This window comes from Solea solea, chromosome 10 (assembly GCF_958295425.1).
Source record: "Solea solea chromosome 10, fSolSol10.1, whole genome shotgun sequence".
In the NCBI taxonomy this organism is placed as follows: Eukaryota; Metazoa; Chordata; class Actinopteri; order Pleuronectiformes; family Soleidae; genus Solea; species Solea solea.
Genome location: NC_081143.1, coordinates 14912516 through 14927905, shown reverse-complemented (window position 1 = coordinate 14927905; position 15390 = coordinate 14912516). Strand labels below are relative to the sequence as shown.

Sequence of the window (15390 nt, the reverse complement as noted above, 5' to 3'; positions counted from 1 at the left end):
TGTATCCCAGTAGCAGGCCTGTATCTCCGCAAGGGAAAGGCTGATTTGACTCTTCCTTTGAATAATTAGAGCCAATACAATGACGCTACCTTCGCCAAAATGAGATTGACAGCACTGTCAGCCAATCAGAATCAGCAGAACACTGTCATGTGATCAGAACAGACTGCTGCATATTAAGATTGTAATGGCTCCCTCAGGATCCTAAAGTTCCGTTAGAGGCGCCCGGAATGATTTGAGTGCAACGCAGGACATCCGTCTGACCGGATATGGCGTTGTTTTCGCCGTAATATCAACTTTTGACAGATAAGCGTGAACGGTAAGAGCAATTTTACAGCAGTTGTTCGGCGAAGCGATTATTGTTGTCTTTATTCTTTGGCTTTTATCTCTGTGGTGTTTTGGTGTATCCGTGGAGTCTCTGCTTTCATGCGAGGTTCAATGTTGTGTGTTCTGTATAAAGTGTCGTAGCGTTAGATCCAGAAATGTGACGAGTGGGTTGTCATAGCGTTGCCTTGCGGAGTTTGATATGTAGTAACTCATTTAGTTGTTATTTGAGCTGCGTTTGTCACATTTAAAATAGTTTATACAGTATTGTAGGCCAGATTCTTGATGTGCAACATCACTATGTTCTTTCATGTTTAGTGCAGTAGTCCACAATATTTTTACACAGAGTCTCTCTGGGTCCCCCAATTGGGGCACCTCCAGGCTTAAATGAGAGAGTACCCCATGTATTGTGGTGTGAACACAGTGTAAATGAAAGCTGCAACTGTCCAATAGGTAAATGTCTGCAGGTGTGAAAGGACATGCACAGTGTCAACACAGTCAACACAGTGTCTGTGAATTTTCAGTCATTTACAGGTTTGATATCATTTTCTATTGCAGAAGACTTGAAACTTGCGATTGAGAGTGTTTACTGACATTTATTTATTTTTAAGTGAGAAGTAGACTCTTTTTTTCTCCATTTATTCAAGTTCTGTGTGCAACCAGCAGATTCGCCCCTGGTGGCTATCGGCTCTCTTCCATTCTACCCCCTGGGCTTCACTTTCCAAACTCAGCCCATTCTCATTTCAATAGCATCATATACTGCGGCATCTGAAAGACGCACACAGTAGCTGCCCTGAGTGTCCATCCACACTTTAATGTTGCTCTGAGCATCAAGCCAGAACTAATCAGTTACTGACAAGGAAAATATGAACGCTATCATTTATAATTATTTATGATTTATTGTTGGTCATGTTGATCAAGTGCTGATGATATTAGTAAAATCAAAGTCTGAATGTGTAAATTTGTGTAAATATCCACAAATGCTAATTTGGATATTTAATCCTAATCCTAACCTCAGTCCTTTTCTTGGCCTTTACCTCAACACTATCCTGGTCCCTAACCCTAACCTCATACTCTGGCTAAATACACCGCCAGTGGGTTTATATTACAGTCAGTTTTTAGGAAGGGAACCGTGCAATTTCCATTTTTATACAGTCTGTCATTTTATAATTAACAAAACAACATGGCGTCAAAACAACCATTCACAAATCAACAAATGGCTTTGACAGTTGAGGTGCAAAAAGGACACTTACACTGTGGCTGTGTCATGGCTAAATGTGACATGTTTAGTTGCACAGTGATATGGATATAACAACAAAGTTAACAAGAGAACACTGTGTGTTTGTTGGCCTCACCTGCAGTGTGATGTCTCTTTTCTTCCCCTCTTGTGTGTCTACAAATGTCCATACAGTCAAGCATATGGGTGTGAGTGTGTGAGAGGAGCTTGTGTTTGTGTATTTGTCTGTCCATGTCAGTGCATGCTGTTCCCCCTGCCGCCCCTTGCTGTGTGTGTGTGTCGTTATCCAGCGGGGGCTGCTCTAATGGAAGCTGTGATTAGCAATGCTGTTAATTAGACCACAGAGCCAACCGCGCAGACCTCTGCCACAGACACACTGCAGATAAAACACACAAGCCCAACGCGATGCCGAGCGACACAATGCGCAAACGATGCTTTCCGAAGGCTCCACTGAAACATGAAGGGATACAACGTTTTTGATACGACTGCGAAAAACACAAGGTCCACTCAGTAAAACACAGTCACACCACATATGATGTGGCAACATGGTGTAAGCATGTTGTACTCGTGGAAAAAACAAAGCAACGTAATCATGCTGTTAATTACGTTACAGAGATTTGACTTTGACCACACGTCAAGTCTCTGCCACAGACATTATTAGAGCACACATAACAGTGAGGGTAATGTGTGTAAATATGCAGTACATTGTTTTTGATAAGTTAGAAATAATGGGAATGTAGACCCCCAGACATTCTTCACAGCAGAGCCATATCAGTGAACCAAGCAGGTACAACAGCAGCAGTCTGGAACAACTTTAATGAAACGGATCCATAATTAACTTTGTTCGTTACATCTGTGCTTTGTGTCTAATTAAAGTAAAAAAAAAGTTTGCTCTGATCCAATTCAAGAGCCATCAGAATTTAAGCTTCAATTGAGTCACCAAAATAAAAACAATTCACTGTACGTTTCCATCCACAATTGAATATTAGGAGTTGGGCATATAAAGATAAACACTCGATGGCTCTGATTCTCCAGTCAGGTGCTATTAAATCCTTGAGGAATATATGAATATTGTGAAATAAGTTCCCAGTGATTTTTGTTGCATTTTGTTTTTGTTGATCTTTTATCACTTTGCTGAAGCGTAAAAAACCTTTTAGTAATATTTTGACTTTTCCAACTTTCTGCATTTTGTTTTGTTTTACTTCTTTGTGGAAATTTAAAATGCCAGTTTAAAAAGTAACACTGGTGATAACTGTATGATCTCGCTGCCAGTGGTTTGTGGTGTGTTGAGTGAATGCAGAAAACCTTTAAATGAATAAATATAATAATTCTAAGATTGACAGCAGCAAAGTATTACGAGCCCATTTTTGTGCAAAGTGGAAGTCTCTAGAACAAACCTCATCATTATTAAACTGTGTGTGTGTGTGTGTGTGTGTGTGTGTCAGAGATGGTGGTTAAGTGGGGTGTATCTGAGCCTATCAAAATGTTCAAGGTGCACCTGGGATTCATCCTGGAACCTGCTGACGTGTTTTGGAAATTCATCACGAGTGGGAAGGACCCCATACTGTATATATATATGTGTGTGTGTGTGTGTGTGTGTGTGTGTTAGTGTGAGAAAGAGAGCAAGAAATAGCCCCTGGTGGCGTTCTGTCACCCCCCCTCGCTCCGACATCTGGTCCTGTCTCATTTACCGTAGGAGACTGTCTGCGTGATGGCTTTTTAATGCCACTGACACTGCCACATACACACTCACAAACATGCACACGTGTGTGCACACCAACATGAACAGACACACATGTACAGTAGATGTGACCCCCCCCCCCCCCCCCCCCGCGTGCACACACATTCACAAGCTCACACCTCTAATTAGCATATAACATTGATCCAATATGACAGTGTACATGATCAATAGTGCATACATAAAACTCCTGCGAAGCGATGTTGGTTAATAAATAGGGATTTCTTAATGCTGATGTTTGCTTTAAAACACACACACCTTGCTTTCCATATTAATTGACATGAATTACACACACGATGAAGACATTTCTTGCTCACCTTCGTCCCTCTTCCTCTTGCCTACATCAGCGGCTGAGCTAATACCCAGAATGCCGCTGATGGAGTACGAGGAACCAGCCGAGTCGTTGGTCACTGCTGAGACCTGTGTGGCAGCCACGGACGTCGCTGCGTAAGAGATCACACAACAGGGGACAAGGTTCATATGGTGTCACTGGAAAATCATGCCATGTATTTTGAAGGCAAAATGTCATGACCTTACAGAATTAAACAAAGTGATGAAAATAAAATGTAAGCATTTGACTTCAGATGATACCTACAGTATTGTATTGCAAATATCAAGCAACCTCTTAAAGATTTGGTCAAGTTTCCATCCACTGCTGTAAAGCAAATACTGGGGGTCAGTTCAGTGAAAAAGTATGTGATCATATAGTTTGTTGCTTCCCATTTATTTGTGTAGTCATTTTTTGCATCATGCACTAAATCAAGGGATGTTGTGGTTTTTGTCCTCATGCCCAATGATGCCCTAATGATGTTTAGAAATGACGAGAGTTTCACTCTTGCGATTTCTAAACACCATCGTTGTTGCCAACCTTTCCACCTCCCTCAAATGTTCTTTTATATCTGAGTTTCCATCTTAAAACAGGCTGATGGAAACCTAATAATAATACATTAATCTTCACAGGTACTTTTAAGTCATTTGATATTACATATAATTCAGACTGATCCAAAAAAAAGTGGTTCTATGTCTTTGTGTCCACAGCATACACAGCGTGTGTTCTGATGCGTTTGCCACCAAAAAATACTGTAGAGGACAAAAACCTCTGAGTGACAGCCACATGATTTAAAGCCTATCCTGTTTATTGTCTTCATAAACACAGCATTGCACTTTAATCCTCTAAAACCTTACTGGGCTCTACAGAATGAACTGAAGCTGAGAAAAAGCCACAGAGGACAGAAGTCTGTCTCGTTGTCTTTCTCTGTAATCTTCCCCCCTGAGAGACAGAGACAAGTTCCTCACTGGGTGACACAGCGACATACTTGTCACCGCTTTAGTGACACACACACACACACGCACATATATCGTCACACTCACAAACATGGCCCCTTATCTTTGCCCCTGTAAGCGGACGTGGGGCTGAGTGACAGTATGGCATCCCAGGAGGGACAGAAAGGTGTGGAGACAGACATCCTAATCCTCTCTCCCAGCAGACCCCAAACACAGAAAGACAAGCCAGAAAAGGAGAAATAAAAAAATAAAAAAAACAACAACGAACCAGAGGATCAAGGTTCTTGTTAGCCGTTACTCTTTCACTAACAACACAGGGAGTATAATGAATGCATATCCCTCCTTTTTCCATCACTTGATTTAGCACTTCAATTATCTGATTTTTCTTTCTCTTTCTTTTCAGTCTTTTTTTTATCAGAACGTCTACGCTTTTATTCTGCAAATCCAAATGTTCAATTTTCCGCCTGCGAGTGGGACCCATTTATCTGTGTAATCTGTAAGTGTGTGTGTGTGTGTGTGTGTGTTAACTCAGTGGGTCTCGGTGTGCACGTATGCGGGTGTATGTATGAGTGTGCCTGCTAAATGTGGAGTCAGGCAGGAGTCAGGGAGCAGCGTGTGTGAAATTAATTTAGATTAATAGACAAAGTGTGATGATGAAGATAAGAGAGACACCAGCACACAATCCACTGCAGGACAAAGGGAGGAGGCGAGGGAGGGAGGGAGGGAGGGAGAGAAAAGCTCTCATATTTATTTCTACTCTGAGATATTCATCGACTAAGAAGCAATAGTCTTCCTATCATTGCTGTAGGTTGCTTCGGTTTGTAGCATCATTTAAACCAAAATATAAACCCCGAACAAAAATAAATGAGTTTTAGTTTACTTCAAAATGTAACTTTTTTGTGATGATATATTTTATCATATCTCTGATTTCCATGGTTGTGTAAAATGTCACCTTTAATCACCCCATCGGCAAAATGACTGCCAACGTTTTCAATTAAGTCAAATTTTCTTATGTTTTCTTGGAAGAAAAAAAAAACGTGGCTGGAATGGCCCACTGTGGGGCACAACCTTTGCTGTGGGCTCCACTTTGAATAAAAATTCATTTCGGATTATTCACCATGTGAAGTTTGGCTCCCAAATGCTCCCCGTAAAGACACGGCACAGCACATAAGACCAGTGAATCTGCTTCAAGGCAGTTACACATGATTAAGCGATTTGGTGGCAAAAGCACATTTACAGTTAATCACATTACCACAAGCCGACTGATACACAATAAAAATGGACCTTTGTGGCCCTTGAGGCTTTGGTAGTTGCCCTTTTTTTCAATGTATAATCCTGCCTTGATTTAAACCATAATATGAATATAAATATTCAAAAAAAACAGCCACAGTGATAACAGACATGATGACAACAGTGTTAATAAGCTTTGTTTTGTTGCATTATTAAGTCGTTTCAGGTCTCTGTTTCGGCACACTCCATTCCTTATTTTCTTTTACATACTCACACTAATGAATTTGCTGTCACCAGGCAGCAGAACGCGAAGGCATAAGAATAACGTCTCCTTCTTACTTGTAAAACCAGGTTTGTAGCACATGTTCATTTTTGTGCAGAGGTGTGAGTCAGCTTTAGTTGGTGGTTACAGTACAGAAGCCTTTATGTTGGTTATTGATGTTGATGATGATGCCAAACATCTGTTCATGCATCGCTGTTTGAGTGTTAGTTATTGTGGTCACTGAAACACTGAAACTAAATTAAGCTCTAGTGGGTGGGTCAAAATTATTAAACAATACTTTAATCGATACACCAGGTCAATTATCAATATTTTAATTCACTTTCAATACATGGACTTAATGCACTTTGCTCTCTATGCTGTGATTGTCTTGCAATATACTGATTATCACAGAATCTTTGTATCGTGATATTATTGGTATCGTGGACCATATATCGTGTATCGTGCCCTGTGGTTCTCACCACTATGTTATACAGGTTTAACTTGCGACCGTGTATCAGCAATGTGTCCAGGTCAGCATGCCAGGTAACACATTGAAGCACTGAAGTAGCATCTCAGAAATCTATGTTCCTCTGTCGTTCTAAACACGTGGTCTCCACAAGGTCCTGAAAGATTCATCACACAATGTCTGTTCTTCAAAAAGAAATTTGCTTTGACAGTTGGAAACAGGATTTTATAACAGCGACCTACCTAAACTGTGAGCCGACACTGAGCCCGTTTGGCCCGGCTGCTGAACCTTAGTCCGAATGATCCTGCAGGAAAAGAGAGGAGATATTAGTGCGTGCGTGTGTGTGTGTGTGTGTGTGTGTGTGAGAGAGAGAGAGAGAGAGGATTCTGAGTGACAAAGAGAACATGACCATCGTGGGAGCGCAAAACTGTGTGTGTGTGTGTGTGTGTGTGAAGTGGCTGAGGCAGGCTGACATGGCAGAGGGGCCTCACACTTCCTGCTTGGCTGCTCATGCAAGCCTTTTTTTTCCCTCATTCTTTCCCTTTCTTTTCCCTTCCTCCCCCTTTTCCTCTCCTCTCCCTTCCTCTCCTCCCTTTCTTCCCTTTCTATTTTATTTCCTTGCTCGCACACACCTTTCTTCCCTTTTGTCTGCCTCCTTTGCTCACTCCTTCTCTCTCTTATTTCGCCATCCCTCTCTCTCTGCCTCTATGCTCAGGGGAAAAGGTTGTCATTGTACCATCGTGTTGAACCACTGAGCTGCAGCCACTTCATACATATGGAGACTGGGGCCTCTTTGGTATTCTCTTTTTCACACACACGCGTAAAACGAACAGTCGTATGTTCCTAAACTCAGTACCTGTTGCTATAAATTGATACTCTCTCTCACACACACACACATATACACAGATTACACAGACTGTAGTACCTGTTGATGGAGCTGACACTGGGGACGCTGTCATTGTCACACACTCTCTCGGCCAAGAGCCTGTCCCGGATCTCCCAGGCAAACATGGTGGGGTTTTGGCGTTTGTAATCGGCGATCTTGTCGACCACTTTGGGTGTAGCAACCTTTGGTTTGGATCCCCCGATTACCCCGGGGCGGATACTGCCCGTTTCATAGTACCTGCCAATCGAAGCGTGGAAGAGACTGATGTCGGTCATAGGGAGCAGCAAATACAAGGTGGTTGTAGTAACATACGAGGTGACATAAAAGTCGTGGTGGGTTAAACCATGAGTAAGGTGCTCTTTTTGGTCACGGATAAATCCATGTTATTGTTCATTGTTTGTGTGTGTCGTTGGATTTTTCTTCAGAAATGAATTAAGATTTTGCAACATTGGCAATCTCAGTGGATAGAATTAGACAAAGTGCTTCCGATTCTCCTTGATGTTGTCTCGGATGTTTTTCCTGTTGGCTCTCAAGGCAAAGTAATGGCCTTTCCACTGCACTGATTCAAAACCCTTTCCCATCTCGTGCATGCGTTTCATACTTTTCTATCCACTTCTAAAAGCAACGCTCATTCATCAATTTGTATTAAGGGTTATGAGCATTTTGCTGCCTGTATTAAAATGTTTTCTTCAAGTAAGCTCAAGCTTTTACACACATTTTGGTATTTTCAGAGTGAAACATGGAAACCTCAGCTAAACATTTTTGCAGGAGTGGAGACTGTCGATTTTGTCATCCATCATCACGTTTTCAGTGCACAAATTCTACTGTCATGTCAGCATTGTATTAAGACAGATTTAACGCTAAAGAAGGATAAGAAAGCTTGTGTGTTACATTGTCAGAGTGTTTGTCTGTGATCATATGGGACGTTTATTTAGTTTTACATCTTCTATGCCTGAGCGGATTAAGTCTCAGACATCAGAGGGGCAACACACATGGAGGAATAAGATGTTCGCTGTAATGTTGAAATGGTCAGAGTCAGAGTTGGCTAAAATGACGACGTTTGTGTGCGCGACACCTGTGAACCTGTGTTTTTTTGTTGTCTTTGATAATTTCCCATTGTGACACAGGTATGAAAAGTGTGGCGTGGAGTCGTGGACACACACACACACACACACTCTCAGACTCAGGCATTTCATGTCCACCACGGCTATTTCATGAATGTATTTGCATGCAGACGGGGCATGGGGGCAGGGGTTGGGAGGACAGCAAATGCGCTACTCAGCTTGCAAAAAAGGAGGGATGCTGTGTGTGGATGCAAGCTGTCAGTCAGTCTTAAACCTGCTCTCTCTCTCTCTGTCTGTCTCTCTGTCTGTCTGTCTCTCGCTCTCTCTTCTCTCTCTCTCTGCTTGCTGTATGGTAGGGTAATCCTTTCCATGAAGATATGTGTTCCTGTAAATGTGCGTTTCCTTGTCTCTCTTTTAAGTGTGTGGCTGTGTGTGCACGCCGCTGCAGAATGTGGGTGTGTTTCACAGCTGGAGCATAAACACAGCGAAAGGAAAAACAATCTATTTTCAATTGGAGAACTATTTAAATTATTCACCGCTGAATCATTGGTGAATAAACAAGTGTGGTTATTGATATCCCCAGAACGATGAGCCAACACACACGCACAGACACGGGATGGTAGAGTTGGTGTTTTTGTTCTGCTGGTACCAGAGAGACGGAGAGGAAAGGATAAAACAACCCTCCTCCTTCCTCCCATCCCTCGATCCCCTCTCCTCCCCCTCACAGTAACGCTTCAGTGAGTTGAACGGCCAGGACAGGAGAGAGAGAGAGAGAGAGAGAGAGAGAGTGAGAGAGGCAAGGGAGAACAATGAGCTACACATTTTTTGATATAGCTGAGGGTCGCTGTAGCTAATCCTTCTCCTCCGTCCCCACAAATGGTCTTTCTCATTCTTTTTTTTTTCTCTTTCCTGAACTCTTCTTTTTAACACGCCTTTTTCCTTTTGATTGTCTTCCTTGTTCTTGTCTTTCTACTATTCTCCGTCTCCCTGTCTTTCTTTTTTTGAGGGGGGCAGGTTTGCAGAAATATGGTGCCAATTTCATTTTGATGCTAATTCCAAAAAGTGATGAATCTTTTCCCTTTTGTCCTCCTTTCTTCTGTGGAGGACGGAATGAGCAGGGATTTGCTCTTGAATTTAGCTTTGAAAAGGCAGAGAGGGAGAGAGACTGGAAGAGAGAGAGAAATCGGAGGGGGGGGGGTTCAGAGGAGACAAAAATATCGAGAGGGGTCAGAGGAGAGGAAGGTAAAAAGAGAATGAGATAGAGAAATTAAGGGGCAGGGGCGGCAAGGGTCGACAGAACTGAAAATGCAGCCTTTATGTTGATGGAATTGAATCAGTGACAGAAAATCTCTCGAAATGAGGCCATGTCATGTTGCAGGTGCCACAGACTGACACATGTTGAGCCAGAACAAACCAGAATGACTCAGCAATGGAACAGATGTAAAAGCGCAACTGTTTAGTTAAGGGTTTTCTTAAGTGTGGTTATGTGGGGAAGTTTGTGGCACTTTGTAAACCATTCACCCCCCCCCCCCCACACACCCTAAAAAAAAGGTGTAATTTAGTGACTTTGGTGTGACTTTCAGAAACTTTCTAAACAAGGCTGCAGCTCCCGTGTGCCTGTAATCTAAAACAAATTATCTGTGGACTTTGGTGCAGCTGAATGACTTTACAAACTTCAGTTTACAGCTGGAAAAGTCTGTCTAAAAGTGAAACAACATGAACATAAGGTGTTGTCGTCTCAAGCAGGTGCAGATGTTATTAGTTGAGTTGACTTTCTTGTGTCCCTGCCGGCTGAAATGTTTTAAGTGAGACCGAGCACTTAATGAAGTCAGTGTTAACAGTCAGTATGTTTACATACAGGCATAGTTTAATCGAGTGAAGGCCATAGTCTGACTAAGATAAGCAATCGGTATTTGCCGTGTACGTCTGACTCCGCCTCCATAGGTGGCGCTGTATCTCTTTACAAGCTAATGTGTACTTGAATCACTTTCCTGTCGACCTTTACATCACAGGAAAAACAAACAGTGAGCGGTGAGATGGGTCGTGCTGTGTTTCTGTATGTTTCGTACCTGCTGTACATGTTAATCGTGGCACAAGTTGAATGGAGCACGGCTCTTGTGGTTGCTGTGTTGTCTCAAGAAAGACGCCACTGCCGCCGTATGATTTCCGGTAACATTACTGCAGTTTATACGTCATCTACTTCTACTTCTGGGTCAAAGCATGCGTAGAACGCCAAGACCAACTCTAGTCTGATTAAGTGTATACACGCAGGAGTAATCGGACAATGAAACGCATTATCCAGGTATGTTAGTCCGACTAAGACTAGCTCGATTTTAGTTCGTTTTTTCTTAGTTTACATGACATTAAGAAAACCAGATTATTGTTTAGTCAGACCAAAATCGGACTTTTAACATGTGCATCAGTAACTCCTACTACCATACTTCAAAAAAAACCTGACCCTTTAAGCTGTCCCGTGCCACACTGAAATTTTACACTTTTATTTCAGCCAGTTGCCTGAGCTGTGACATGCTAGGTCACTGCTTATGTAAACTGTGAATACTGAGCACGAGCATCACCGTGTGTGTGTGTGGTCATTTGTGCTTTTTACCTGCCCAGTATCTTGCTGACACATCCATGACTGACTCGTAGCTGGCGTGAGATGTCACAGGGCCGAACCCCTTGGTGGGCTAGCTCTACTATGCGCTGTCGCACTACGTCAGGGAGGGGCCTGCCGTTTACAAACACACCTCCGAGCTGGTTCACGCCGCCATGTCCTAGAGAAGGAGAAGACACCAATCAAAGTGTCAGGATGAGTGTATGTGTGTGTGTGTGTGAGAGAGAGAGAGAGATTTGTTTTCATGCATTACTTTTGGTTACATATATCACACCTTAAATATGTCTGTAAAATAAAAGTTTCTTAAGGTTTTCATTAGTGTCCAAAACTTTTTTCTATTCCTTTCTATTAGTAATATATTTATACTGTTAAAACAAATACACTTTTGTTACAAAAAGCAAATATCAGATTCACACACGCACCTCAGTGGACTAGTGCAATCGCAGTCTTCTCTGCTAAATACTGAGCAGCTCAACATAAGAAGACAGTACAAAGTCTTACTGAATGGCAGTTTGGACAGTCATTACATCACTGCTGCTCATACAGCTACACTCTACAAGCACCAAGAATCCACAGTCCAGCTTTACTAAATAACAACTTTGCTTTTTGGATTTCTCTGGATTGTATGGACTGTGTTTCTGTGGGTTGACACTTGGCAAAGGTGCATTTTATGTATGTTTATATGAAACTATCTGCTTGTTTCAGGCATTTCCCAAAAAGGTTGTTTTTCAAACGAATGTACAAGAAGTGAATATTTGGCTACTGGTTCAGAAATATGGTAACTTTGCTCATCAGTATCACACAGCTGCTGCTCTCTGGTTGGTCAGTGGATTCAGATTTTCTTATCACTGCCCTCTTATTTGTCCTGCTCAGCATAATTAAGTGCAAACTTTACCCATTTTAACCTGGGGTAGAGTACGCTAAGAAGGGATTTCAATTAATTATTGACCAAGGCGAGGCCTTGGTCCCTCACTGGAAGATACCCTTAATATTCCCCCTGAGGGATGAAGGGATAAAAGAAATTGATGGAAATGAATGAAAAAGAGCAAGACCTTTGTACTCTAGAATAAAATACTTCTGAATCGCTGATACATTTGGGTTGCATTGTTGCTCTACCCTTTTTTTGTCATAATCACGACACATAAACATATAGTTTCTTGTTAATTGATCTGGAAAAGGTCAGACTGCATTGAACAGTAGTGACAAAAGGAACGAAACATAAGGCAGTGCATTGGATAACAATAACCAAGTGAGTTGATTTACAGAGATAAACTATAGTCTTGTCAGTCTGGAGCCATACAAACATGCACTGGACAAGAGGTCGAGTATTCCAAGGGGAGGTCAACACAACAGCCTGCCACATTCATATTAAGAGAAAAGAAAACAAAGAGGAAGAAGAGGCAAAGGCGAGGGAATAAGAAGGAAGTAATGTAAAATTAAAGATGCCAACTGCCGTAAAACACAGAAAACAAACATCCACACCAATGTGAATCTGCGTCAAAGGCGACATTGTAATCCACTGCTAACCATTGTATCAGCCAGTATGAATGTATGGTATATAACAACATAAATATATGACTTTTTAGGACAAAACGATACTTGTTTGTACTGCGGGTGTGTATGTATTTCACCAAAGGCAGAGTATAAATCAACCAGAATTTCTTTACCACATAATCCACTGGCCTTTGTATTAGCATAGTGATTACGTCTTTAGGGGAATACACACACACACACACACACACACACACACACTAATCCTAGCTGTGGGGGTAATAGATTTTAAACACATTACCCCAGCAGGGATACCCCCTAAAACACCAAGCTGTCCCCCAAACCTGTTTGTCTGTTCCTAAAATAAAGACACACACACACACACACACACACACACACAATATTGTATAAACAGGTCTCTACATACTGAAGGATAAAGAAATGTGAAATGTTAAGTCTAGAGTGTCTCATTCTGTGACTGCAACCAAGCTATTTCAAAAGGCCACTGTGCCCCTCTCTCTCTCTCTCTCTTTTATCATACTTTTTTTTTTTTAAGATTGAAAAAGATGCTTAAATTATGCAGATGTCTGCTGCAGACAGGGCCATTTGAGAAGCAATCTTTTTTTCTTTTTTTTTTTTACCAAAGACAGAAACACACACACACAGTCGGGGAGTCATATCCATTTATGCAATGCCACAGCGACCTGACTAAGACTATAATCACACTGGTTGTGACAAAAGCATTGATCTTTTTTGTAGACGACCAGTGTGACTAAATAAATGAAAGATTTGTCTCAGTATTTAAGATTGTTTCGCTTCTAACGAGGGAATACTGCTCAGCTTGTAAAAACAGCGGTAGCTATAGCGCCAAGGTGAACTTTTTCAATTCTGTGGAAAACATCACGAGTAGTGTCATCACAACAATCTCAGGTTTGATTTGAACAGAGCGCTCCCCTCCTCACAAACTGGAGATGTGGGTTTTCAAAGACATGGATATATACAAGTGTTGGAGGTGGAAAGCAAACATTGTTTGTAATAGTGGGTTTGACCGCTAGGGAATAGAAATAGAATATAGTTGACCTTATTGCCCCTGCTTTAACCATTGTTTTTGTTGTTATCATTTAGTGAACCTTGGAGGATTTTTTTTTTTTTTTAAGTAATGCTGTCAGTGTTCCATGTGCCTGTAGTAAAACAAATAAAACCACCACACAAAATGCATATAAAACAACCACACGTGTGATCACCATTTTTTTTCCTTCACTGGATGTAAACAAGAAGCCACAGTTCTTGTTCTTCACAGGGACTCAAAGAAACCTGGACTCTGATTTGGTCCCATCTGAATATATTTCATATCATCAATATCAGCCATTCTGTGTGCTACAGTAAAAATAGAGGGGGGTGGGGTAGTGGTTAAGACCGGTGCCCTGTGTGCAAAAGACATCATGGTCGCAAGTTCAACTCCACCCCTGGCAGGTTGTACTCAATTCCTTTGTAATGTAGTGTAGACAGTAAATGTATATCTATACATTCATCCATTCATCTTCATACTGCTTTAGTCTCCTAGATGAGGGTCGCAGGGGGTGCTTGTCTATGGTCACCAGTCCATCACAGGGACACATGGAGGCAAACAACCATCCACCTACAGTCAATTTAGAGTGTCCAATTTCCCTAATCAGAAATGCTGTATTATGCACAAAAATGTCTTCTGTCATGATTTAACTTGTAAGTTAGGTCACAATGATTTGTCATCTTTAAAATGTGGGTTCCTCATATAAAAAAGTCTTGGGCAACACTGATGATGAACACATTTACGCTGATTAATGTCCGTTTAAAATAAATGCGACTGATAAATCAATCAGTCGCTTGATATTGACGGGTACACTGTTCAAAATTCTGTCAACTTTAGCCGTCACAGTTTTTTTTTACAGTATAACCCCATCTCTTCAAACATTCAATTCACTGGAGACACAGTGTTTTTCGAATGTAGGCTGCTTTTTTTATACGTTTCACGGGAAGTTTATAGTTGAAAGATAATCAGAAAGAAAGAAAAGTGATGGGACTTGTATAACAAAGCTCTGCAGCCAGATGGCAGGTGTGTGCGAGTGTGTTGCTTTACTGTGATTAAATCCTGTGTTGTACTGAGTTCTGAGATGCAAAGAGAAAACTCTCACTCACTCACTCACTCACTCACTCATTCAGACATTTTCAGACAGAATGAACGGGCTGACCTACATGGACAAGTTTGAGTCTTTAGCACGCACTTTTGCTTGCTGTGAATACTCTGTGTGGTTGTAAAAGGGCATTATTCCTTCCTCCTCTCTGTGTTATTATTATTCCCCCGAAACATTTCCTGCCTGCTTTGCTGAATGTTTTCTCGGGGTCGTTTCGTTTGTTGAGGCCTACTGTGCTCTGTCCTCCTCACCACAGGTATCTGCAGAGAAGACTCTCTCGCTCCCTCTGTCTCCCACTCTTTCTCAGATAAGAGTAAATGAAATGGTTCCTTTCACCCTTCCTATCTGGGCCAGGGCATGAAATACGCCTTGCTTTGTAAAGAGGTGCAGAGGAATGACTCGTGACCCACAAAACCCCCAAGATAACTATTTATTTACTTATCTGTGTGTTTACTCTTGGCATTAGACAGCCGGGCTCTCACTATTCTTGAGGTAGGCTATTATGGGGATTATGTGTTTGAATTTTATTTTCCAAAGCCTATACATACAGATAAATACAAATACCAAAAAAAAGTATACGCATTATGTCGCTTTAATCTCAGAATAAGTGGTTTAACTTCTCATTT

At 41.6% G+C, this 15390-nt stretch overlaps 1 protein-coding gene across 4 annotated transcripts in view; it reads right to left on the bottom strand.

Moving 5' to 3' along the window:
- Positions 1-15390, bottom strand: part of pax5 (paired box 5) — a 47886-nt gene that overhangs the window by 21514 nt on the left and 10982 nt on the right. For all 4 annotated transcript variants that reach the window (XM_058641589.1, XM_058641591.1, XM_058641590.1 and 1 more), the window contains exons 2-5: positions 11097-11262; positions 7464-7661; positions 6781-6842; positions 3614-3739 (exon numbers count right to left, since the gene is read on the bottom strand). In XM_058641589.1, coding sequence (XP_058497572.1) covers positions 3614-3739; positions 6781-6842; positions 7464-7661; positions 11097-11262 — 552 coding nt within the window. The remainder of the gene's footprint in view (positions 1-3613; positions 3740-6780; positions 6843-7463; positions 7662-11096; positions 11263-15390) is intronic.